The sequence below is a fragment of the Oncorhynchus masou genome, chromosome 29 (assembly GCF_036934945.1).
Source record: "Oncorhynchus masou masou isolate Uvic2021 chromosome 29, UVic_Omas_1.1, whole genome shotgun sequence".
NCBI lineage: Eukaryota > Metazoa > Chordata > Actinopteri > Salmoniformes > Salmonidae > Oncorhynchus > Oncorhynchus masou.
This window is the reverse complement of record NC_088240.1, coordinates 22958473-22984441: the sequence shown is the minus strand read 5'-3', so window position 1 is coordinate 22984441 and position 25969 is coordinate 22958473. Positions and strand designations below refer to the sequence as shown.

Genomic DNA, 25969 nt, shown 5'->3' with positions numbered 1-25969 from the left:
TTAAGGTGTGATTCTGTCAGCTTCTACATGTGGAATTAAAGGACAAATTGTGTTCATTAGGAAATAGCTGTTATTCACAACAGGATTCCTCACCTAGAGGAATGAAAGAGAGAAAAACCCCTGATGGTTCCCTGACCCCCCTCCTCTTATTTCCTCTCCTCTCCTCTCCTCTCCTCTCCTCTCCTCTCCTCTCCTCTCCTCTCCTCTCCTCTCCTCTCCTCTCCTCTCCTCTCCTCTCCTCTCCTCTCCTCTCCTCGAAGCTCCTCTACTCTAAGCTCCTCTACACTACTCTCCTCTACTCTAATCTCCTCTCCTCTACTCTCTTCTCCTCTCCTCTCCACTACTCTAAGCTCCTCTACTCTCCTCTCCGTTACTCTCTTCTCCTCCACAGTCCTCGCTTCTCCTCTACACTACTCTAAACTCCTCTACTCTAAGCTCCTCTCCTATCCGCTACTCCCCTCTCCTCTACACTACTCTAAGCTTCTCTACTCTACTCTAAGCTCCTCTCCTCTCCTCTACTCTAAGCTCCTGTACACTACTCTAAGGTCATCTCCTCTACTCTACTCTAAGCTCCTCTACTATACTTTACTCTAAGCTCCTCTCCTCTCCTCTACTCTAAGCTCCTGTACACTACTCTAAGGTCATCTCCTCTACTCTACTCTAAACTCCTCTACTATACTATACTCTAAGCTCATCTCCTCTACTCTAAGCTTATCTACACTACTCTAAGCTTATCTACACTACTCTAAGCTTATCTACACTACTCTAAGCTTCTCTACTCTACGCTCCTCTCCTCTCCTCTAAGCTCCTGTACACTACTCTAAGGTCATCTCCTCTACTCTACTCTAAGCTCCTGTACACTACTCTAAGGTCATCTCCTCTACACTACTCTAAGCTCCTCTACACTACTCTAATCTCATCTACTCTACTCTAAGCTCCTCTCCTCTACTCTACTCTAAGCTCCTCTCCTCTACTCCTAGCTCTTCTACACTACTCTAAACTCCTCTCCTCTCCTCTACTCTAAACTCATCTCCTCTACTCTAAGCTCCTCTCCTCTACTCTAAGCTCTTCTACACTACTCTAAACTCCTCTCCTCTACGATCCTCTACACTACTCTAATCTCCTCTCCTCTACACTACTCTAAGCTCCTCTCCTCTACTCTAAACTCATCTCCTCTACTCTAAGCTCCTCTCCTCTACTCTAAGCTCCTCTACACTACTCTAAACTCCTCTACACTACTCTAAGCTCTTCTACACTACTCTAAATTCCACTCCTCTACTCTACTCTAATTTTCTCTACACTACTCTAAACTCCTCTCCTCTACTCTAAGCTCCTCTACACTACTCTAAGCTCCTCTACACTACTCTAAGCTCCTCTCCTCTACTCTAAACTCATCTCCTCTACTCTAAGCTCCTCTCCTCTAAGCTCTTCTACACTACTCTAAACTCCTCTCCTCTACTCTAAGCTCCTCTACACTACTCTAATCTCCTCTACTCTAAGATCCTCTACACTACTCTAATCTCCTCTCCTCTACACTACTCTAAGCTCCTCTCCTCTACTCTAAGCTCCTCTACACTACTCTAAACTCCTCTACACTACTCTAAGCTCTTCTACACTACTCTAAACTCCACTCCTCTACTCTACTCTAAGCTTCTCTACACTACTCTAAACTCCTCTACTCTACACTACTCTAAGCTCCTCTCCTCTACACTACTCTAAGCTCCTCTACACTACTGTAAGCTCCTCTACACTACTCTAAGCTCCTCTCCCCTCCTCTACTCTAAGTGCCTCTCCTCTCCTATCCTTTACTCTAAACTCCTCTCCTCTACTCTAATCTCCACTTTTCTAATCTAATCTCCTCTCCTCTACTCTAAGCTCCTCTACACTACTCTACGCTCCTCTACTCTACTCTAAGCTCCTCTACACTACTCTAATCTCCTCTACACTACTCTAAGCTCCTCTACACTACTCTAAGCTCCTCTCCTCTACACTACTCTAAGATCCTCTACACTACTCTAAACTACTCTCCTCTCCTCTACTCTAAGCTCCTCTCCTCTACTCTAAGCTCCTCTACACTACTCTAATCTCCTCTACACTACTCTAAGCTCCTCTACACTACTCTAAGCTCCTCTCCTCTACACTACTCTAAGATCCTCTACACTACTCTAAGCTCCTCTCCTCTCCTCTACTCTAAGCTCCTCTCCTCTACTCTAAGCTCCTCTACACTACTCTAATCTCCACCATTCTACTCTATTCTCCTCTACTCTACTCTAAGCTCCTCTACACGACTCTAAGCTCCTCTACACTACTCTAATCTGCTCTACTCTACTCTAAACTCCTCTACACGACTCTAAGCTACTCTACACTACTCTAATCTCCTCTACACTACTCTAATCTCCTCTCCTCTACTCTAAGCTCCTCTACACTACTCTAATCTCCACTATTCTACTCTAATCTCCTCTACTCCACTCTAAACTCCTCTACTCTAAGTTCCTCTACACTACTCTAATCTCCTCTACTCTATTCTAAGCTCCTCTACACGACTCTAAACTCCTCTCCTCTACACGACTCTAAGCTCCTCTCCTCTACTCTAAGATCCTCTCCTCTACTCTAAGCTCCTCTCCTCTACATGACTCTAAGCTCCTCTACACTACTCTACTCTAAGCTCCTCTCCTCTACTCTAAGCTCCTCTCCTCTACTCTAAGCTCCTCTCCTATCCGCTACTCTCCTCTATATTCCGCTCCTCTCCTCTCTGAGGTGTTCAGCTGAACAGCAGGAGTGCTGAGAAGGAAGGGAAGTAGCAACAGTATAAATAGCAGGTCTGTTAAACAATTGAAACATGAGCTCTTCAAAACACTACTGCAGCACAGTATCAACAGTATAAATAGCTAGATAGCTGGCCCGCTCTGCCACTCTGCTCTATCTCACTCTGTGTGATGAAGTGTTGGGTATCATTCTCTCTCTCTGCCTCATCTGAATCTGTGTACTGTAGTGTTGGGTAACAGTCTCTCTCTCTCTCTGCTTCATCTCACTCTGTGTACTGTAGTGTTGGGTAACAGTCTCTCTCTATATTGGTCTGTGTGTACTGAGGGTAAACAAAGTGTGTTACTGATAGAACTGCACCAAGCTGAACTGCAGAAACAGCACACAGCATTATTGTTTGTTATACAACTCACTGTGAGCATTCTGTAAAGCAGAAATAATACCAACATAGTTTCAATTATACAGTATGGCTTATATTGAAATGTGCAAATATGCCATGCATCACAAGTAGTGCAAGAAGTAGTTTGAAGACAAAATAGTGTAATGTCATTGGATATTGATTAACTGTAACTAGCATTGAAAATACATGAACAAACAAAGTCATACAGTTTGAAAAAAGACAATCATTCTATTGTTACAAAGAGAAACTTTTGAAATTGTGAGACATCCATCAGAATTCCAGGACTATGAATCTAACCACTGGGTATTAATGAGTCCTGTCATTAGGTAGGTGTAGGGAAATTATCTCTGCAGGGAAGAGGGTTCAGATAAAAACCTGGGCATTAATCATGTCAAACACTAATAGTCAGTCAGTCTCTCTCTCTCTCTCTCTCTCTCTCTCTCTCTCTCTCTCTCTCTCTCTCTCTCTCAGCACAGTACGGCACACACAGTGAAGAGGGTTATTGAAGACTGATTTTCCTACAGGAGAAACACAGAGAAGTTAACTACAGAGCTGTTGCTTTTATTACTGAACCTTTATTTAACTAGGCAAGTCAGTTAAGAACAAATACATTTTTACAATGACGGCCTACTAGTAAAGCCCCCTCGGCCAAACCCTCCCCTAGCCCGGACGACGCTGGGCCAATTGTGCACTGCCCTATGGGACTGCAGGTCACATCCGGTTCTGATACAGGATCAAACCCGGGTCTGTAGTGAGGCCCCTAGCAATGCGATGCAGTGCCTTAGACCGCTGCGCCAGATGTAGGATCTTAATTTGTGCCAGTTTGCTACAGCAGGGAAATAATTTTCCAGCAAAAGAAATGTGAATATTTATATGAATTATAATTATATTTAATGGACATTTTTTGTATGGATTGTTATATTTTTCGTGAGGACAAATCAAGTCTGACATTTTAAAGTGTAAATTACAAACTTCAGAAGCCTTTTTGAACCTTGAATACACTACAATTTTCTCAGCAACAAAAGAGTGATCAAATGAAGATCCTATATCTGTATCCTACATCTCTCCCCCATATGAAGGGGAGAGCAGAGAAAGGTAAACTCAGCAAAAAAACAAATGTCCCTTTTTCAGGACCCTGTCTTTCAAAGATAATTCGTAAAAATCCAAATAACTTCACAGATCTTCATTGTAAAGGGTATAAACACTATTTCCCATGCTTGTTCAATGAACCATAAACAATTAATGAACATGCACCTGTGGAACAGACATTAAGACACTAACAGCTTACAGACGGTAGGCAATTAAGGTCACAGTTATGAAAACTTAGGACACTAAAGAGGCCTTTCTACTGACTCTGAAAAACACCAAAAGAAAGATGCCCAGGATCCCTGCTCATCTGCGTGAACGTGCCTTAGGCATGCTGCAAGGAGGCATGAGGACTGCAGATGTGGCCAGGGCAATAAATTGCAATGTCCGTACTGTGAGACGACTAAGACAGCGCTACAGGGAGACAGGATGGACAGCTGATCGTCCTCGCAGTGGCAGACCACATGTAACAACACTTGCACAGGATCGGTACATCCAAACATCACAGCTGCAGGACAGGTACAGGATGGCAACAACGACTGCCCGAGTTACACCAGGAACGCACATTCCCTCCATCAGTGCTCAGACTGTCTGCAATAGGCTGAGAGAGGCTGGACTGAGGGCTTGTAGGCCTGTTGTAAGGCAGATCCTCACCAGACATCACCGGCAACAACATTGCCTATTGGCAAGTACCCTCCGTCGCTGGACCAGACAGGACCGGCAAAAGTGCTCTTCACTGATGAGTCACGGTTTAGTCTCACCAGGTGTGATTGTCGGATTCGCGTTTATTGTCGAAGGAATGAGCGTTACACCGAGGCCTGTACTCTGGAGTGGGATTGATTTGGAGGTGGAGGGTCAGTCATGGTCTGGGGTGGTGTGTCACAGCATCATCGGACTGAGCTTGTTGTCATTGCAAGCAATCTCAACGCTGTGCGTTATAGGGAAGACAACCTCCTCCCTCATGTGGTACCCTTCCTGCAGGCTCATCTTGACATGACCCTCCAGCATGACAATGCCACCAGACATACTGCTCGTTCTGCGTGTGATTTCCTGCAAGACAGGAATGTCAGTGTTCTGCAATGGCCAGCGAAGAGCCCGGATCTCAATCCCATTGAGTATGCCTGGGACCTGTTGGATCGGAGGGTGACGGCTAGGGCCACTCCCCCCAGAAAAGTCCGGGAACTTGCAGGTGCCTTGGTGGAAGAGTGGGGTAACATCTCAAAGCAAGAATTGGCCAATCAGGTGCAGACCATGAGGAGGAGATTCCCTGCAGTACTTAATGCAGCTGGTGGCCACACCAGACACTAACTGTTACTTTTGATTTTTACCCCCCTTTGTTCAGGGACACATTATTCAATTTCTGTTGGTCACATGTCTGTGGAACTTGTTCAGTTGATGTCTCAGTTGTTGAATCTTGTTATGTTCATATAAATATTTACACATGTTAAGTTTGCAGAAAATAAATGCAGTTGACAACGAGAGGACGTTTCTTTTTTTGCTGAGTTTGTAATCGCTTAAAATGAAAGTCCTTGAGAGGGATTATACTAATTACAGTATTGCACCAACATCCACATGGACTCATATCTTTCTCTCTTTCCCTCCTTCCTCCACCCAGTTCCTCTTTATAAAGTGTATATTAGCTGTGTGACTTTGTCCCCAGCCCATTAGGTCTACCTCAGGCTGCTGTTGTCCATGTTAATGTATTGCAGGTAAATAGGTACTGCTCTACTCTGCATGCAGATAAACACACAGGTTCACTGCAACATCTTACCTCCCTTTCCACAGCCCAGCTGCTCCTCTCAACCTCTCTCACCCCACACACCCCTCTCCCCTTCTATCCTTTGACCCACATCTGCCACAGCAGGGGCACCAACAGGGTTATAGAGGGTTAGAAAGGGGCAGGAGCAGCAGATGCCCATGCCCACAACGCTCAGGCCCTTTCAAACTACCCCCAGAGAAAAAATAAACCTGCAGATCATACCTTGCACATATACTAACTAACAACCTGTTAACTCACAGCTAGACATCAGGCACTCTCTTCTGTATTTCAAATCAAAGTGTATTGGTCACGTACACCGTTTAGCAGATGTTATAGCGGGTGCAGTGAAATGCTTGAGTTACTATCTCCTAACAGTGCAGTAAAAATGTCAGACAAGTACACCAATAATACTCCTAAAATATGCCAGGACAATTACAGTTAAAAAGCAAAATAACACTGGAACAGTAATCGAAATGCAATATATGAGTATATACACCAAAAAGTTAAACTAAGAATGAAATGTAAAGCTGTAGATTCACTGAGTGTACAAAACATTGGGAACACCTGCTCTTTCCATGACATAAACTGACCAGGTGAATCCAGATGAAAGCTATGATCCCTTATTGATGTCACTTGATAAATCCACTTCAATCAGTGTAGATAAAGGGGAGGAGACATGTTAAAGAAGGATTTTAAGCCTTGAGACAATTGACATGGATTGTGTCATTCAGAGGGTGAATGGGCATAACAAAATATTTTTGTTCCTTTGAACGGGTATGGTAGTAGGTGGCAGGGGCACCGCTTTTTCACAATGAACAGTTTCTCAAGTGTATAAAGAATGGTGGGTTCATGCGGAAGGAAAATTATATGGATATATTGAAGCAACATCTCAAGACATCAGTCAGGAAGTTAAAGCTTGGTCACAAATGGGTCTTCCAAATGGACAATGACCCCAAGGATATTTCCAAAATGGCTTAAGGACAACAAAGTCAAGGTATTGGAGTGGCCATCACAAAGCCCTGACCTCAATCCTATAGAAAAGTTGTGGGCAGAACTAAAAAAGTGTGTGCGAGCAAGAAGGCCCACAAACCTGACTCAGTTACACCAGCTCTGTCAGGAGGAATGGGCCATAATTCACCCAACTTATTGTGGGAAGCTTCTGGAAGTCTACCTGAAACGTTTGACCCAACCCTAACCCTAACCCTAACCCTACCAAATACTAATTGAGTGTATGTAAACTTCTGACCCACTGGGAATGTGATGAAAGAAATAAATCATTCTTTCTGCTATTATTCTGACATTTCACATTCTTAAAATAAAGTGGTGATCATAACTGACCTAAGACAGGGAATGTTTTCTTGGATTAAATGTCAGGAATTGTGAAAAACTGAGTTTAAATGTATTTAGCTAAGGTGTATGTAAACTTCAACTGACTTCAACTGTATATGTGAGTACAGGAGTCTGCGTCTGTGTGTGTGTGTGTGTTTGGGTGTGAGAGAGCCTATCTGTCTCTTACTACAGGAGTACTACTTTACTTACTACTCTGACTTACTACAGGAGTACTACTTAATACTCTGACTGTCACGACTTCCGCCGAAGTCGGTCCCTCTCCTTGTTCGGGCGGCATTCGGCGTGGTCGACGTCACCGGCCTTCGAGCCATCGCTGATCCACTTTTCATTTTCCATTTGTTTTGTCTTTGTCTTACACACCTGGTTTCAATTCCCCAATTACTTGTTCATTATTTAACCCTCTGTTCCCCCAATGTTTGTTTGTGAGTAATTGTTCATTGTATTATGGTTCGTATTTGTGCCTTGTATTTTTACGACGTGTATTGTTATATTATTGAGTAAAATTGCTTTCATTACTCATATCTGCTGCCCTGCGCCTGACTCATCTCACCAGCTACACACAGACGCATTACACTGACTTACTACAGTAGTATTACTTACTATTCTGACTTACTACAGGAGTACTACTTACTACTCGGACTTACTACAGGAGTACTACTTACTACTCGGACTTACTACAGGAGTACTACTTACTATTCTGACTTACTACAGGAGTACTACTTACTACTCAGACTTACTACAGGAGTACTACTTACTACTCGGACTTACTACAGGAGTACTACTTACAATTCTGACTTACTACAGGAGTACTACTTACTACTCGGACTTACTACAGGAGTACTACTTACTATTCTGACTTACTACAGGAGTACTACTTACTACTCTGACTTACTACAGGAGTACTACTTACTACTCGGACTTACTACAGGAGTACTACATACATAAGGGAACATTTCGACATTTTCTGTATGGTTAGTGAAAAAGTCCATATTGCAAATGTACCGTCCCTTACTAGACGTCCGAAAACATTTTTAAAATTCGGGGACGGCGTCGGGCCGAGCGGCAGGGCCAGACCTACCGGGAAGTCATCAAATGAACTTTGTCGGACATTCGGTTTTCGTTTTAGAAAATAATCTAATTTTGGTAATTTTTCCGCTATCCCGGAAAATCCCACAAGAGGGCATAAGCAATCATACTGCAATTTGACAAAACATCACGAATCACGACGGGCCATATCTCGAAAACTGAAAATATTTCGAAGCCGAAACTTGGTGAGCATAGGTTTGGCATAATGGGCAGTTGGCCCCGAACAAGATGGCGTCTAGGCCTCAACGGTTTTTGAGTTATGGCCATTTTTCTGGGATTAAAGGTCCAAAATGAAAATAGAGAAATTATTTTTTCACTTCACGTCAAAGTCAAGGAGCCTCCGGTGTCAATAAAAAAAAATCAGCCATTTATCTATCGTCATTTAAGAGAAATCGTACAATGACAGATTTGTGATGTTCAAATATAGGTTTTTTTTCAACAGTTACAGATCCAGTTGCAGGGTGTTCATACGAATATTTTTAAAGTGTGCTGCGGAGCTCTGCGAGATTTCTGTGATTTTCTATGATTTTCTGAAATAACACACACTCACTAAACCCTCCGTAAATAACTCAGTTCTTAACGTAAAGACTTAAAACTCAGGATTCTGTAGAGGCATACCCCAATGAGGATATGAGTTTATTTATAGCTTCCTGTGCCAACAGGAAGTGCCTTAAATGGTGTCATAGTGGCTGTATCCAAGGGTTAAAAAGGTCAGATCTTTTCAAAACTTCATATGTGATTAGGCAACCCTCCTGAACTGTAAAATCAGTCATTTCTCCCAACAGATGTCAAAGAAAAGCTCTCACACACACACACAGCAAGGATGGAGTGACAAAGCGCAGTGTTTAAAGACACAGAGAGCAGGCAATGGCATAAACATTATCCCAAGGCCGTGCCGAGTTCAACGAGATATCCGGCTTGACCGTAGCTCGCTCGGTCTATGCGCAGCGACCATTAGAAAAGTAGGCCCAAAATGAAGCCTGCACCACAACGTCATTTTATTTTGGGTGACAGCGGCGGAACCGTTAGGTTTAGAAGGACAATTCAAACACAAGAATGTTCCTAAGGTCCTCCCGATCTGTGCAAGCCTAACCTTGACCGTGTGGCATTAACCCTTCACAGTTAAAAGAAGGTGTTTACATCAAACAGTTTGCATTGACTTCTCTCCCCATAGGAATACATTGCCTGCTCCTCTAAATTCACCCTGAGGCCTATGTGGGTTATGAATGCCTTATGAACCTGTCTTTGATGACAGTCCATCAGGACACTATGAGGTCTACCTGTGTCGATTCTAGGCTTCCTGGGCCAACCGGAAGTGCTTAAAATCACCCTAAAAGTGTATATCCATACCCTGCCTGCAATTTGATGGACATAGTGCATTGAACCCTGTGTAAATCAGTCAATTCTTAACGTAAAGACTTAAAACTCAGGATTCTGTAAAATCATAGCCCAATGAGGATATGTGTTGACTTATAGCTTCCTGTGTCAACCGGAAGTGCCATAACTGGTGTCTCAGGGGCTGTTTGGAAGGGTTAAAAAAATCAGATCTGTCCAAAACTTCATATGTGTGATTAGGCAACACCCATGAACTGTAAATCAGTCATTTTTCCCATAAAAATTCAAAGGAAAACTAAATCACACAGATACACAACTTGGATGGAGGGACGTATTTGGGTGCGTAGAGACTGACACTGCCTCCAATAGTTAGCTTTGTTCGAGCTAAAAAAGAACCGTCAGACCTAGAGTTCCGAAACTTTAGAATCCTGTTCTAGACCTCAGGTCGATAGTGCGTGGTGAGTTACGGCGCTCTAGAAGGTTCTCGGACCGAGAAACAGCCTCGTACATTTGCAATGACTTCAATTCATTTTGACCATTACGAAAATGGCGACATTTAGAAATGTCCCAGAGTCACAAGACTAGGTGCATTGTGACCGTCTCGGCCCATAGAGACAGAATCCAACGTTTCTGTCCGATAGCTCATTCAAGGACCCCGTAGCAAGTAATTGAAAAAAGTGGATTTTCAGCACCAATTATGGTTTTACTCGGACACCAAATGACCTATCGAGCCGAAACTTGGGATTCGGGGTCGCCTCAGCTGGGGCCTACACATAACACAAGAAATGGACCTGCAGCTAGAACGTAACTACGTTTTTTATGTTTTTTTATGGTTTGACCCGAAGGCGTTGTGAATTTTGGGCCAATTCTGAAGTATGTGATACTTGACTCCTAAACGAGTTGGGAAAAGTGGGTTTGGTGTCAGTTTGTATCAGTTTGGTGTCAGAATGATATCAAATTGACTGATGGACGGTAACTTGCAGGTGACTCTTGTCCATTTGCAATATGTTTAAGCGGTGAGGTACCATCACCAAAAGTGACATTCTGAAATCAACCCTAACGAGCGATGGAGAGGTACCAGAATCACTGCCCAGCCATCCCGAGGACATTGGGCCAGTCAATTTGGCATTCCTGCACGATTTTTATAGCATGACAAATTCGTGATGGTGAATTCCCAGTTAACCATATTGCAAATGCACAGTGACTTTGCAAGAGTGAGAAAACATCACCAAATGGACATTCTGAAATCAACCCTAACGAGCGATGGAGAGGTACCAGAATCACTGCCCAGCCATCCCGAGTTCATCGGGCCAGTCAATTTTTCATTCCTGCACGATTTTCAGTGACTTTGCAAAAGTGAGAAAACATTTGCAATATGTTTTAACAGTGAGGTACCATCACCAAAAGTGACATTCTGAAATCAACCCTAACGAGCGATGGAGAGGTACCAGAATCACTGCCCAGCCATCCCGAGGTCATCGGGCCAGTCAATTTGGCATTCCTGCACGATTTTTATAGCATGACAAATTCGTGATGGTGAATGCGCAGTTAACCATATTGCAAATGCACAGTGACTTTGCAAAAAGTGAGAAAACATTTGCAATTTGTTTCAACAGTGAGGTACCATCACCAAAAGTGACATTCTGAAATCAACCCTAACGAGCGATGGAGAGGTACCAGAATCACTGCCCAGCCATCCCGAGTTCATCGGGCCAGTCAATTTTGCATTCCTGCACGATTTTCAGTGACTTTGCAAAAGTGAGAAAACATTTGCAATATGTTTCAACAGTGAGGTACCATCACCAAAAGTGACATTCTGAAATCAACCCAAACGAGCGATGGAGAGGTACCAGAATCACTGCCCAGCCATCCCGAGTTCATCGGGCCAGTCAATTTGGCATTCCTGCACGATTTTTATAGCATGACAAATTCGTGATGGTGAATGCCCAGTTAACCATATTGCAAATGCACAGTGACTTTGCAAGAGTGAGAAAACATCACCAAATGGACATTCTGAAATCAACCCTAACGAGCGTTGGAGAGGTACCAGAATCACTGCCCAGCCATCCCGAGTTCATCGGGCCAGTCAATTTTGCATTCCTGCACGATTTTTATAGCATGACAAATTGGTGATGGTGAATGCCCATTGAACCATATTGCAAATGCACAGTGACTTTGCAAAAGTGAGAAAACATAAACAAATGGACATGATGAAATCAACACCACGAGTGATGGAAAGGAACAACAATCACTGCCCGGCCATCCCGAGTTCATCAAGCCAGTCAATTTTGCATTTCTGTAGGATGTCAAATTTCTTATGACATTTGGCCCCCACAAAACATATGCCACTTTTTAAGGGTGTGTGAAGTTTTTTATAAAATTTAGCTATTTTTGACTTTTGACTTCCTATGAAATCATATTCCAAATGGAGAAAACATATGCCTAATGCACAAGTAAAAAAAAAAAAAAAAATGATGATAATAAAATATGACTAAAGTATGTTGATACAGTTCTTATACGTGTGTAATTGACACAAAATTCTAAAGAATTTCGAAAAACGGTCCAGAAAGCACATTTTTAGGGGTGTGTGAAGTTTTTTATGAAATTTTGCAATTTTTGACTTTTGACTTCCTATGAAATCATGTTCCAAATGGAGAAAACATATGCCTAATGCACAAGTAAAATAAAAAAAATAAAAATAATGATAATAAAATATGACTAAAGTATGTTGATACAGTTCTTATACGTGTGTAATTGACACAAAATTCTAAAGAATTTCGAAAAACGGTCCAGAAAGCACTTTTTTAGGGGTGTGTGAAGTTTTTTATGAAATTTTGCAATTTTTGACGTTTGACTTCTGACTTCCTATGAAATCATATTGCAAATGGAGAAAACATATGCAATAATGCGCAAGTAAAAAAATAAAAATAATTATGATAATAAAAGTGGACAAAAGTATATTCATACAGTTCTTACACATGTGTAATTGACAAAAAAAGCGAAAGAATTTTGAAAAACGGTCCAGAAAGCACTTTTTTAAGGGGTGATTTGGCTTTTGGATGTTGACTTGGGGTCCATTCCCTATATGAAAAACCAAGGTGGAGCGCACACGCCACCTGCTGGATTTTTGAAGTGTTACAACTGGCAATTGCCATATGGCATTTGCAAAACATTTTGCATGAATCAACGTCGATTTGGGTGGTATTGTCCATCGTGTACATGGTTTGTACTATGCCAATGGTTTCCCATTCATTTTTGTCCATTTGAGGGGGGAATTCCCTTACTGTACTTACTACTCTGACTTACTACAGGAGTACTACTTACTATTCTGACTTACTACAGGAGTACTACTTACTATTCTGACTTACTACAGGAGTACTACTTACTATTCTGACTTACTACAGGAGTACTACTTACTATTCTGACTTACTACAGGAGTACTACTTACTATTCTGACTTACTACAGGAGTACTACTTACTATTCTGACTTACTACAGGAGTACTACTTACTACTCGGACTTACTACAGGAGTACTACTGTACTTACTACTCTGACTTACTACAGGAGTACTACTGTACTTACTACTCTGACTTACTACAGGAGAGCGTGGTGGCCAGTATTTGTCTACTGTAGCTAGGATATAAGAGAACTAATCATCATCTTATAACTGATTTCTGTTGGTTGTTCTATGACGTTCAGCTCCAGGCAGCACATTTGTCTCTCCAGAAAGACAAGTATTTTTTATCACGAGATAGATATCACATCATCAGTAGACATCACTTCTGACTAGAATGAAGTGAGATGATTTCACACATCGATTTCACACACAAACTCTATGATGAGTAGACATTCTATCAAAACTAACCAAACGGTTCTATCCCAGACAAGAACATTGTTCCTCAAAGTAGATGTCTGTGAGTGAGTGTCGGACTGAGCTAAATCACATTCTACAGGCAGCATGAGGAGAATATTGAATAGCCTACATACTCTTTATGTGTTCCAGCTCTCTCTATCTCTGCCTGGTTCTCCCTCTCTTCTCCCTTCCTCTGTCTCAATCTCTCCCTCATCTGTTTCTTTCCCTTCCTCCATCTCTCCCTCAACTCCTCCCTCCCTCCCGCTCTGTTTTCCTGGCGGTAGTGTGGCAGCGGTGGTGGGCTATGATCCAATCACCATCTGGCTGCAGCAATCACTCTGTTCTGATTGGTTTTATAATCCAGACAGGATCTCTGATGGACAATCACCCAGCCAGGCAGCAAGCTGCCACAGCAAGCCCTGTCACACACACACCACACAGTGTATGCACACATACACACACACACACACGCACACATGTACACACACACCTATCTCTCCATCTCTCTCTCTCTCTCTGATAACAGGGGAGGTTCCTGTTGAGTCTGTGTGTCTCTCAATTGATTGACCACCCCGGCCAGATTGATTGACCACCCCGGCCAGATTGATTGACCACCCCGGCCAGAGAACAGAGTGATGAGAGAAGAAGAAGAGAGAAGAGGGTTGATTCAGGTTCAGGTGTGTAGAGGTCTGATTATTTACTAGCTGGGTTATCTGCACAGCAGATCCCAGGATATCACTTCAGAGATGAACTGTATGGATGGAGGGAGTATAGAGCTGGAGTCCTAGTAACACTATAAGGCTATATTTTATTTATTTATCCATGTAAGTTGGCTGAGAACACGTTCTCATCTGCAGCAACGACCTGGGGAATAGTTACAATAGTTATATGGACTGGAATTGTATAGACATGGTCATAGCCAGTTGGTCCACAGCAGTGTTATTCAAACTCAATAAAATTGCATTTTTCTAATTATTTCTCACAAAAACATTTGTATATTGTCCCATACAATAATCTGTACTCATAATCTTTTGTTGGGGTCACAACCACGACTTTGAATACAACTGTTACACATGTTTTCAGTGTGATTATAAAACTACAATAGAAACTGACGTAAGACACTAGTTTGGATCAGTAGTTCTAAGTGTAGAATACACTGCACAAGCTGGAACAGCTCCCCACAAGCTTACAGTGCACAGAACACCAGAGAGAGAAACTAGGAACATATGTATGATGATAATTCACACATAAACACACATCCAGCAGCCCAAACTCACTCTTTGGTAAACTGTGATTTAGCTTAGTGACACTGCAATTTTCTCAACATAATATCCCAGCTCAGTCCTACTAGGCCAGATTACATGCAAACTAAAGGCACACATTATTATTAGGTTTTATTTCACACACCCCACGAGTGACCATGTCCTGAAACTGAGTTGAGAGAGGAATGGTAAATGTTATATAAAACACCTGTCTCCGGATTTCATCTTCAAACTATGGGCAACCATGGCATCCATGACAGAGAGGGAGAAGCGTCGATCCAGGTATACAAGTATATTTTTTTCAGATATTTTCAGATATTACACGTTTCTAATTTTGTCAAAAAATAATTTTCATTAGAAGTTAAAGTGTACTGTTAGCTAGCTAATGTTAGCTGGATGGCTAGATAGCTAACTTTATGTGTATGATCTGTTTAGCAATATTATTTGCATCTCAGAGACATTTGCATTTCTTGTTATAGCCTAATGTTAGCTACCTACAGATTCATATAGGGTAGTAAAGTTATGAGTTGGGATTATGGTTTATTGTTTAGCTTGCTAGCTATGTGTCTAAACAACTATTTCAATAGAATGTTTATGATGTTACTGTGATAACTGTAGATGTAGCTGGTAAATTTGCCAGAGTGCAGAATAACTGACGAATTTACGACACCCATTGAATATGGCCAGTCTGTAAATGTTGGCAAAAAAGCGTCATTAAATTGTTGTCAGCAGCACAGTTTCAGTCACCAACGCTCTGGATAACATAAAAACAGCCTAACCAGCTCTGCTAGGGTGAGTAAAATGGTCAGAGTGAGCTGTTCTCTCATTTGTGTCTGGAAGTAGCAAGCAAGCTAACCAACGTTAGCCAGCTAGCTTGGGTGTTTGACTGCTGTTGTGAGGTCAGAACGATTGGATCAACCCTACTCCTCGGCCAGTGCGTTCAGTGTGCGCTCCGAAAGCTCTGAGAGTGAAACACTCTGAATTTCCAAATTGACAATCTGACAACACTGAGCTTACGAACGCCCAGAGCGCACTCTGGTATTCCAGATTAAATTTACGAACACACCAATAGTAAAAACAAGCCTTTAGTCTTGAAATCTTTGGTTGTTTAGTACATAGCCTCGCATGTGAATCGTTAAAGAGATGGGTGGGGCTAAAGCTTAAGAGGGTGTGAACAATGCTGAATGGGTGTAGACAAAGAAGAGCTCTCCAGTAGGTGCCAAAAAATTCAAGGACCATTAGGAAAGTTTATCAACTTTCAAAGCAGAATTACTTTCCCATTGTTACTCAACTGTAGTGAATGATATGAGTCTACTTTCATCCAATGTAAAAAAACACAATACATTTTTTTGCCACATAAGACCGAATCGACCCGGTCGGTCACAAATACAAACAGATAATTTGGTTCTGTGGGAGGTTTAATTAACCATCTTTGACTAATGTTTACTGCCCTAGTTCAATTCCTAGTTTAGACTTAAGAAGTGAGAGAGAACACAGCAACTGAGAGGTTGGATTTGTTAGAGGTAGAGACAGAGTGGGAGGGGGGAGAGGAGAGAGGGAGCATTTATGTGATGAGAGGAAATGTATTTTAGAGCTTCCCTCTGGCACCTTCCTGCTCAGTTTAGCCAGCAATACCTCTGACAGAAGTGTGTGTGTGTGTGTGTGAACAGAGACAGGTGTGTCTCAAAAGGTCGCTCTTCTCTTTTTGCAGCAGCTCAGAGGAAACACAGAGTAATGATCTCTCTATCCGTCTTAATTACCACTGTCATGACTGACCATGAGAATCCAAATAGGTCAGATCAGGTTTGCAATGAATAATCAGTTCCCCTCTCACCCACAGAGGGGGGAGGGGGTGTAACTGGTGAGGATTAACAACTCATGTCCTGTTGTAAATCAAGAAGAGAAGATTCAGGTCTTCCTCTCCAATATTCACCAAAGGAATGTTCTTTGTTTCAAGATACTTTAACACATTCAAAAGCGAAAACTGGAGCAATATTTCTAACATAGAACATGGGGAATGATCAGAGGTGATCTATAGAACACTAATGTCATTTTGTTTGTTGTTTTGTGATGTCATTAAACATGTTATAAAGGAAATACTGTAACTTGGAAAGTATACCCACTACATGTATGAAGTGTCCATCCTATGCATTGTGCATGTAACATGAAAAATTATTAAAGTGTTTTTGTTAAGAGAGGGACGTGATTTGAGGAGCTATAAGAGATAATTGCTTTACATAAACTTTGAAAGTAACAAGTTATGCCCCCAAGTGAGGTCAGAGAGCGTGTCAGCCTGACGGAACTGCCCCTTTCAAACTACCTGAATAAATGGTTGGTAAAGAAATTAACATACCAGACCAGAAAAGCGTCAAGCTGCAGCTGCACGTTTAAAGTGGTCTGAACTTTGAATCTCAACAAGAGGTAGAGACGATAAACTCAACTCCCTGACAATCACTGGTACGGCTGATTAGCTGTCCTAAGTAAAGTATCTTCGAAAGAGAATTATGTAGGACCATCCTACTACTCTGCTCAAACCATTGTATTACGCTACTCTCATCACCCCACTGGAGACCATCGACCCGGCTGGCTAGCCTATCTTCAAAGAAGCATCTTCAGGAGCGAATGGAAGGAAAATAAACTCTATAGTTCGGTTCAAGACTACATGATAAGTCACCAGATAACTACAGGGAAGGACAAAAGTATGAGACTTGTTGGAACCATTTTGGACAATCAGAGCCATGCAAGCATGCCGCGAAAAGGCCCAACTCCCTTTCCAAGGCGGCCCTGTCCACCGAGAGAGATCCGGCGAACCAAGACATTTCCCGTAAATACATTCACAATTCCTTACTCAAAGAGGTCGGCAGTTCGTGTGGAAAGTATATGATTACTGTAAGTGAGAGTAGTTGCTGTCTTTGTCCCTCTCTACCCCCCTCCATCACTTTTGTAATAAGCATCCATGTTGTGTCATTCCGCTAGGGACCTGTTTTTAATGTATTAAGTGTGTATGTTTATTCTGTGTTACCATTTAATTAGCTAGTAAATAAATCATTAAATCAATTTGTGTAGTACTGAATCATAAGTAAGGTTCAGGTTTTTGCAGATGCAAGGAGGTTAAGACAGTTCAGAATGATGATATGATACGAGGTTATGATTAATAAGTTGACTGTTTATAGATGTGATAGGTAAAGACCTAGTTTAATTCGGGAGATGGTAACTCTTTAAAGAACCACTCTCGTTGTGCTCCAGATCCTGTCTCATCATTATGCACACCTGCCACACCTGCCACCATCGTTACGTGCACCTGCGCCTCATGATACTGACCTGGACTCCATCACCTTCCTTATTACCTCCACTATATGTGTCACTCCCCTTGGTTCTTTCTTCAGGCCTTATTGACTCTGTTTCATGTTTGTACGCTTTTCGTGTTTCTTGTTTTGTACTATGTTCTACTTATTATTACATTTGCACTCCCTGTACTTCCCAACTTCCAGTGTTCACGCTACACTCTCTCTCTCTTTCGCTCTCAGAACTATGAATGTTGCCAGAACAACATGCACACGCTTAATTTCCCCATGCTGTAGATCTAGTGAGTATTGGTCTCTCCATCTCTCCATAGCGTGGAGCCAACATAACAGCAGGGGAAATCAACAGTACCATAATGTAATTTCTAAAGATTTTCCGTCTTTTTTGGGGGGGGGGGGTGTTGGTAAATTGATAGTCAGAGTAATATCATCGACTCACACTGCCAGATTTTCCCTAACATACAAGTTAGTTGACACACTGTGTTGATGTTCAGCCAAGACCGTTTTGAGGCCTAGGCTTCCTCTCTGTCTTTAGGAGGAGGAGCCTGCAGTGAGTAAGAGAATGGAGGGATGGAATGGATGGAAAGAAAGGGAGGGAGAGGAGAAGAGGTAAAAAGGGGGGATAGATACAGAGGGAGTGGAGATAATGTGGAGATGGAGTGACAGGAGGAGAGAGACAGAGGAAGGTGAAGAAACGGATGGATTTTCTCTCTGCTGACAATGGTCTGGCTCTCAGTAAATCCCAGGATGTGGCTGTCTACAGAAGCCCAAATCCCCTGGCTCACACATACACGCAGGCGCATGCACGCACACACACCAGCGCTAGCCCATCTGCTCCTGCAGGTACTGTACGGCTTTGGTTGACTGCCTCAGTGGGCTAATTCTAAGCCACAGAAATACTCTATCAGGGCAGAGAGCTGTGAGAGCACAGACCCTGATCTAACCACATTCATCTGACATCACTGTAATAGGATGGAGGGTGACTTTTTGCTCTGTCACACACGCACACGCACGCACACGCACACGCACACGCACACACACACACACACACACACACACACACACACACACACACACACACACACACACACACACACACACACACACACACACACACACACACACACACACACACACACACACTGTCCCATAGGTCAGCGGGATAGTTCTGAATGAGGAAGCATGTCCCCTTCACCTCTTGTCAATGACTCCATGGCCTGCTGCCTGCTACGCTCCACTGCAACACAGTCACACACACCTCACCTCACACACCTATCTATCTTCTGCTCCATCTTTCCCACTGCTGCACCCCATACACACATTTGTCTATCCTTCTTTCCCTCTATCTCCATCCCTTTTCCCCACCGCTGCATCCCAATCACAGCTCTATGTCCCTCTATCCTCTATCCTCTCTCTTTATCTCTCCTTCTCTCTCTCTCTCTCTCTCTCATTCTCCCTCTATCTCTCCTTCTCGCTCTAACTTCTCTCCTTTCTCTCTATCCTCTCTCCTTCTCTCTATCATATCTCCTCTCTCCTCCTCTCTCTCTATCCTATCTCATTCTCTCTCTATCCTCTCACCTTCTCTCTCTCTATCCTCTCTCCTTCTCTCTATCCTCTCTCCTCCATCTCTATCCTCTCTCCTTCTCCCTCTCTATCCTCTCTCCTCCATCTCTATCCTCTCTCCTTCTCCCTCTCTATCCCATCTCTCTCTCTCCTTTCTCCCTATCCTCTCTCCTTCTCCCTCTATCCTCTCTCTCTATCTCTCCTTCTCTCTCTATCCTCTATCCTCCCTCTATCTCCCCTTCTCTCTCTAACCTCTCTCCTTTCTCTCTCTCTCCTTCTCTCTCTATCCTATATCCTCCCTCTCTATCTCTCCCTCCTTCTCTCTATCCTTTTCCCTTCTCTCTCTCTATCCTCTCTCCTTCTCCCCCTCTATCTCTGCTTTCTCCCTATCCCCTCTCCTTCTCACTCTATCCTCCCTCTCTATCTCTCCTTCTCGCCCTCCTTCTCTCTATCCTCTCTCCTCCATCTCTATCCTCTCTCCTTCTCCCTCTCTATCCCCCCCCTCTCTCTCTCCTTTCTCCATATCCGCTCTCCTTCTCCCTCTCTATCCACTCTCTCCCTCTCCTTTCTCCCTATCCTCTCTCTCTATCTCTCCTTCTCTCTCTATCCTCTATCCTCCCTCTCTATCTCTCCTTCTCTCTCTAACCTCTCTCCTTTCTCTCTATCCTCTCTCCTTCTCTCTATTATCTCTCCTCTCTCCTCCTCTCTCTCTATCCTATCTCATTCTCTCTCTATCCTCTCACCTTCTCTCTTTCTATCCTCTCTCCTTCTCTCCCTCCTTCTCTCTATCCTTTTCCATTCTCTCTCTCTATCCTCTCTCCTTTCTCCCTATCCTCTCTCATTCTCTCTCTCTCTCCATCCCCTCTCCTCCATCTCTATCCTCTCTCCTTCTCCCTCTCTATCCTCTCTCCTTCTCTCTTTCTATCCTCTCTCCTTCTCTCCCTCCTTCTCTCTATCCTTTTCCATTCTCTCTCTCTATCCTCTCTCCTTTCTCCCTATCCTCTCTCATTCTCTCTCTCCTTCTCTCTCTCTATCCTCTCTCCTCCATCTCTATCCTCTCTCCTTTCTCCCTATCCTCTCTCATTCTCTCTCTCTATCCTCTCTCCTCCATCTCTATCGTCTCTCCTTCTCCCTCCTTTCTCCCTATCCTCTCTCATTCTCTCTCTCTATCCTCTCTCCTCCATCTCTATCCTCTCTCCTTCTCCCTCTCTCTCCCTCCTTTATCCCTATCCTCTCGCATTCTCTCTCTCTATCCTCTCTCTCGCTCCTTCTCTCTCTTTATCCTCTCTCCTCCATCTCCATCCTCTCTCCTCTCTCTCTCCTACATCACCATCCTCTCTCCTCTCCTTCTCCTTCTCTTATTGATGTTGCTCTGTGCTTTCCTCGGTCTATTTTCCTACGAGGTTCAGTGTTCTAATTCAACACCTCTCTCCATTGTTGAAGTTAGTGTTTTATTAAGAGTAGGAACTAGAAAATAAGCAAGGAAAGCAGCACAGCCCTCAGATCAGGTCTATGACTTCAGATGACAGCAGGTGTGTAACAGATCTCTCTCTAGTCAGATTACTCACCCTGTAAGCAGAATCATCGTGTTGAAACTATAGAGTGAAACTCTACCGGGAGAATATATTTCATATTCTCATGTCTCTCTCTCTCCAACCGCACCTCCAGAGCAGGATAAATGAAGTGAGACCACAAGTTTGAGGGCAAAGTGAACGTCTGTGTGTGTGAGTGTTTGTGTGTGTCTATGTGTGTGTGTCCTACATTCTCAGCAGCAGTCATCCGTCAGGCTGGGGAATGAGATTTAGCTCTCCATGGGTGCTGGGACCTTCGACAGACACACACACACACACACAGCCTGTCCGCCTATACCCAGGCAGAGAGACAGATGGTAAAAAGGTCAGGGCCGTAATGCAGGCGTGAGAGCGAGCGATGGACAGCCTGATAGATGGGCTTTCTCCGTGAGCGGTTGGGCGAGAGACACACACACACTCACAGGGTGATAGATGTGTTTTGTGCGTGAGTGGCTGTGTGCTTCATTCAGACAGCAGACAGCCAATAGGGCAGTAATGACACTCCTCTGTGCTGGGTCTGAATCCTGTTCCAGGTGGGGCAGAGTGGCATCCCTGGCCAGCAGCACCAACAACTGACCGTCACTGTTATCAGGGTAGGATGATGGTCAAGCAAATGTAACATTTAGGAACATTATTTATTTATTTAAGGTGTCACAATCAGGAGCACTGATGCTTGGGTCTCCACATGACACCTTTTTACTGTCCTCTACATTAGGGTTTCCCAAACTCTGTCCTAACCCTGTCCTAGCTGCTTTCCAGAGGCAGGGGCAGGTTGTCTGGCCTGCTGAGGTTGCTGAAGAGCTTGACCCAACGGTTTCTGTGATGATGGTCTCCATGTTTGTGCATCACACAAACAACCAAACACAACAGCCACAACTAATATGTTAGAACTTCATAATATAGCCATTTTCACAAACATTACACTCACAAGCATTATTTTGACCCTGAGTTGTTTTTATTCTGAGTTTTGTTCATTTGTGAATTCCTCCACCCAATCATTAGGAGTGGAACAGCCCTGCAGCCTTGTGGTGATACAGAAACTCTACTCTCAGGAGAGTGGACAGGGAGTGAGGGCCTTTATTTCCGACTCCACTGATAGGAATCAGGAATCAATTGAATTTATTGAATTTATTGACTTGGAAAATATACTGAAACCCTTAAGATAATTTTCTTTTAAAGAAGAGTCAGCATTTAGCAACTACCTATTAGATCATTTGGTTCCATAAACAACAATAGCATTGTGGTATGAATTCTGATCAGTAATTTCACTTGAAAGACTGAGTGCAACAATTCAGCTTTATCTGACTGAGTATTAAGTGTAGGACTTGGTTGTGTAAGGAAATACAATCCCTTCTCTCAAAACAATCTCTACTGGGTTGGGGGTCAAAGTTCTTGTCAGGCTATATGAAGTTCAAATATTTGTTTCATTCAAAAAATGTATTTAATGTACGTGTTTGGGGTAAACATGTATGTGTATTTTGGATTTATTAACTCCCTCTATATAGAGTTTTATGATTTGTTTTTGTGGTGGGCGATACGATTAGTGTACATTTTACAACAAGAAGCATCTCTACGAGACAAAATCCTGACCACAAGAGAACTTCAGACAAACATTAACCTGGCGATGTTTCTTATCATATGACATTGCAATATGAAAGTTCAGAGTCCACTGAGTCATCAGAGTGTCACCATACGTATTTACATTGCCACTTGTTTCCCAACACATCATTCCATGACTAATGTAATTCATTCATTCATTTCTATTGACATTTGAATCAAGTCTACATTTAGTCCATATTTAATCAATCTCTAATTTCACCCCTCATCTGGAAGACAGTGTTCAGCTAGCGGTCAGACCCGAATGACATACTTGATATACAAATAAGTGAATAATAATGAGCTTTTACCTATCAACCAATTCTTCAGCCATTTCATCCCCTATAGATGAAGTAACACCGCAGAACTACAGAGACAGTTTCCCAGACATAGGTTTATAGAGTCCTAGAGTAAAACACATTTTCAAAGCATTCTCTATTTAAAGCCCTTTTAGTGCAGGACTAGGCTTAATATGTGCTGGGAAACTGTCCCGTAATGTCTAACGTTGTTATGACGACCCTAAAATGGATGGTGTCAGCAGGTCATCTGGGTCCCCATAACGTGTCCCCAGAGTACTGAGGATGTGATGTGGCAGTCGATGTGACAAGAGGACATACAGCAGGACACTCAGTCCTGGACTTTGTTCTTCACTACAATTGCCAGTCCCCTATATATACACACAGCCCTGATACCTGCAGTACACAATACTACCAGAAACAAGGACACAAGCTCTCTCAAGCAGGTAAGACACTAGCTGCCTCTAGGCATTTTGTAATCACACAGGCTACAATAATATCTGGGATGAGAAACTGAATTTAATATTTCATTCACCAATTGTATTTTTTTCTCCAATTAACAGCCTACAGCCCAGTCATGAATGTCTTAGTGCTGCTTTCTCTTGCTGTTTTCACTGGTGAGTGGAGAATACGTTTTAATATGTTTTCATTTATCGACACTTGGCTGTGGTGTTTGTATTTTTGACAGGGAGCAAATTGACAATACTAAATGTAACAGTAGTGTAATATCAATGAAAGGAGTAAATGTATCATCTCAAGTAACCTCCAGTCTAGACTGAAAATAAAAGAATCCACGGCCTCTCTTAAAGGGTGCAATGCCGATGGCCTGTGGCAGGACCCGTCTCAGCAACAGCTGGACATGGTGAAAGATGCATTCTGGGACTACGTCGCCAAGGCAACACTCACCGCTGAGGACACCCTACAGAAGATCCGACAGTCAGAGGTGGCACACGAAGTCAAGTAAGTCTCAATATGTAGAAAATAACACAATATAATGGTGTTTCATAACAACTGTTGAGTTGAACTAACTAGCTGTTTGTTAACCTCAATAACTCTGCCTCTGTGTCAACCTTTCTCTCTCTGTCTCCATAGCACCATGGTCTCTAAGAGTGCTGATGCTGTGAACCAGTACACCGTGGCCATGCGCGGGCAGGTGACTCCTCTGACTCAGGACCTGCTGGCAAAGTTTTCCCAGGAGGCCGAGCAGCTTAAGGCTCGTCTGGAGAAGGACCTGAGCACCATGACAGCCAAGCTGCAGCCCTACTCTGACGAGTGGAACGCAGACATCCAGAGGCAGGTGGAGGAGCTGAAAAGGGACATGACCACCTACGCTGAGGCCCTGGACTCTGACACCCTGAAGACCACTTTACTCCAGAAGAGTGAGGAGCTGAAGGGAAGTCTGGAGAAGAGTGTGCAGCAGCTGCAGGCACAGCTGGGCCCCTACACTGAGGAGCTGAAACAGAAAATGGACCAGAACCTGGAAGAGTTCCAAAAGAGCATGATTCCCTTGACCCAGAGCTTCCAGACACAGCTGACCCAGAGAACCCAGGAGCTCCAGCAGAACCTGGCCCCCTATGGAGAGGAGCTGAAGAAGCTGGACCCATTGGCCCAGGACCTGAAGGCCCAACTAGCTGCTCTCTGGGACTCCTTCACCAAGAAGATCCAGTAATCGGACTGATTTTACTTGGTCTACTAGAACTGTGTACTGATGAGTCATTTTCCATCAAAGTGCAAAAGGGCCAATATGTAAATGTAGGTACCACTATTATGCTGTTTCACTGTATCAGTTACGGGACTCTCCATCTCCTGATCAAGTTGTGTGTATTCTGACGTCTACATGCAGATCTGTGTGTTTGTCTCCATACCGGCAGGCCTCTGGAAGATCGCCTGCCTCTCTAATGTGTTAATAGTGTGAACAGCAATGATGCAAAAGGCCCAACTCTCCACTCTGGAAACACACTCACTCCCTCACACACCCTGCCAGGGGAGGTAGAAGAAATTGAGAATTTGAAGGTGGAGAATGTGTAAAATACAAAGGCTGTTTAGACACAGGGCTGAATTAAACCAAACATGCCTCAGTAAAGTTTGAAGAGTTTAATTACAAAATGCGATATATTCATTTTCAGAAATATTGGTAAATTGACACATTATGAAGGAGATAGATATTTTCTGTCTTACCATGACATGGGCTAGTGAAAAGACAGACATGACTTAGTTTAGAACATATTGCAAGGTCATTTTATTTTAGAGAGACAAATCATCTTGTTTTGTGGCAAACCGCTATATATCCACCCCAAACAACAGAACTCTAATAGGAAAAGCATCCCGATTGGGTTTTAACAGTTACATGTAATAAAGTATCAATACATAAATAAATATGAATATAATACATTTGTCTCATATTGTGCAAATATCACATAGCACATAGTTTTACAATGTTTTTTTTCGATATACAGTGCCTTGCAAAAGCATTCATCCCTCTTAGCGTTTTTCCTATTTTGTTGCATTACAACCTGTAATTTACATTTATTTTTATGGACATACACAAAATATGTGTAAGTGAAATGAAAAAAATTACTTCTTTCAAAAAAATTATAAAAAATAAATAAATGGAAAAGTGATGCGTGCATATGAATTCACCCCCTTTGCTCGGAAGCCCCTAAATAAGATCTGGTGCAACCAATTACCTTCAGAAGTCACATAATTAGTTAGATTGCACACAGGTGGACTTTATTTAAGTGTCACAT

The 25969-nt window shown here is 42.9% G+C and overlaps 2 protein-coding genes across 2 annotated transcripts in view; one reads left to right on the top strand and one right to left on the bottom strand.

Annotated features, from left to right (window-relative positions):
* Nucleotides 1–25969, bottom strand: part of LOC135519201 (ephrin type-A receptor 6-like) — a 166548-nt gene that overhangs the window by 36334 nt on the left and 104245 nt on the right. The window lies entirely within an intron of this gene.
* Nucleotides 23597–25611, top strand: LOC135519199 (apolipoprotein A-I-like). Its single transcript, XM_064944292.1, has 4 exons — nt 23597–23668; nt 23786–23839; nt 24032–24182; nt 24315–25611. Exons 2-4 carry the CDS (start codon nt 23800–23802, stop codon nt 24889–24891), a joined length of 768 nt encoding a protein of 255 aa, XP_064800364.1. The 5' UTR covers nt 23597–23668; nt 23786–23799; the 3' UTR covers nt 24892–25611.

What these genes read in the sequence shown, in the direction of transcription:
- LOC135519199 (XM_064944292.1), top strand. Translation starts at nt 23,800, where the DNA reads ATGAATGTCTTAGTGCTGCTTTCTCTTGCTGTTTTCACTG. An exon ending in TTCTCTTGCTGTTTTCACTG is followed by an intron (nt 23,840 to 24,031) that starts GTGAGTGGAGAA and finishes CCTCTCTTAAAG; the next exon opens with GGTGCAATGCCGATGGCCTG. An exon ending in GAGGTGGCACACGAAGTCAA is followed by an intron (nt 24,183 to 24,314) that starts GTAAGTCTCAAT and finishes CTGTCTCCATAG; the next exon opens with CACCATGGTCTCTAAGAGTG.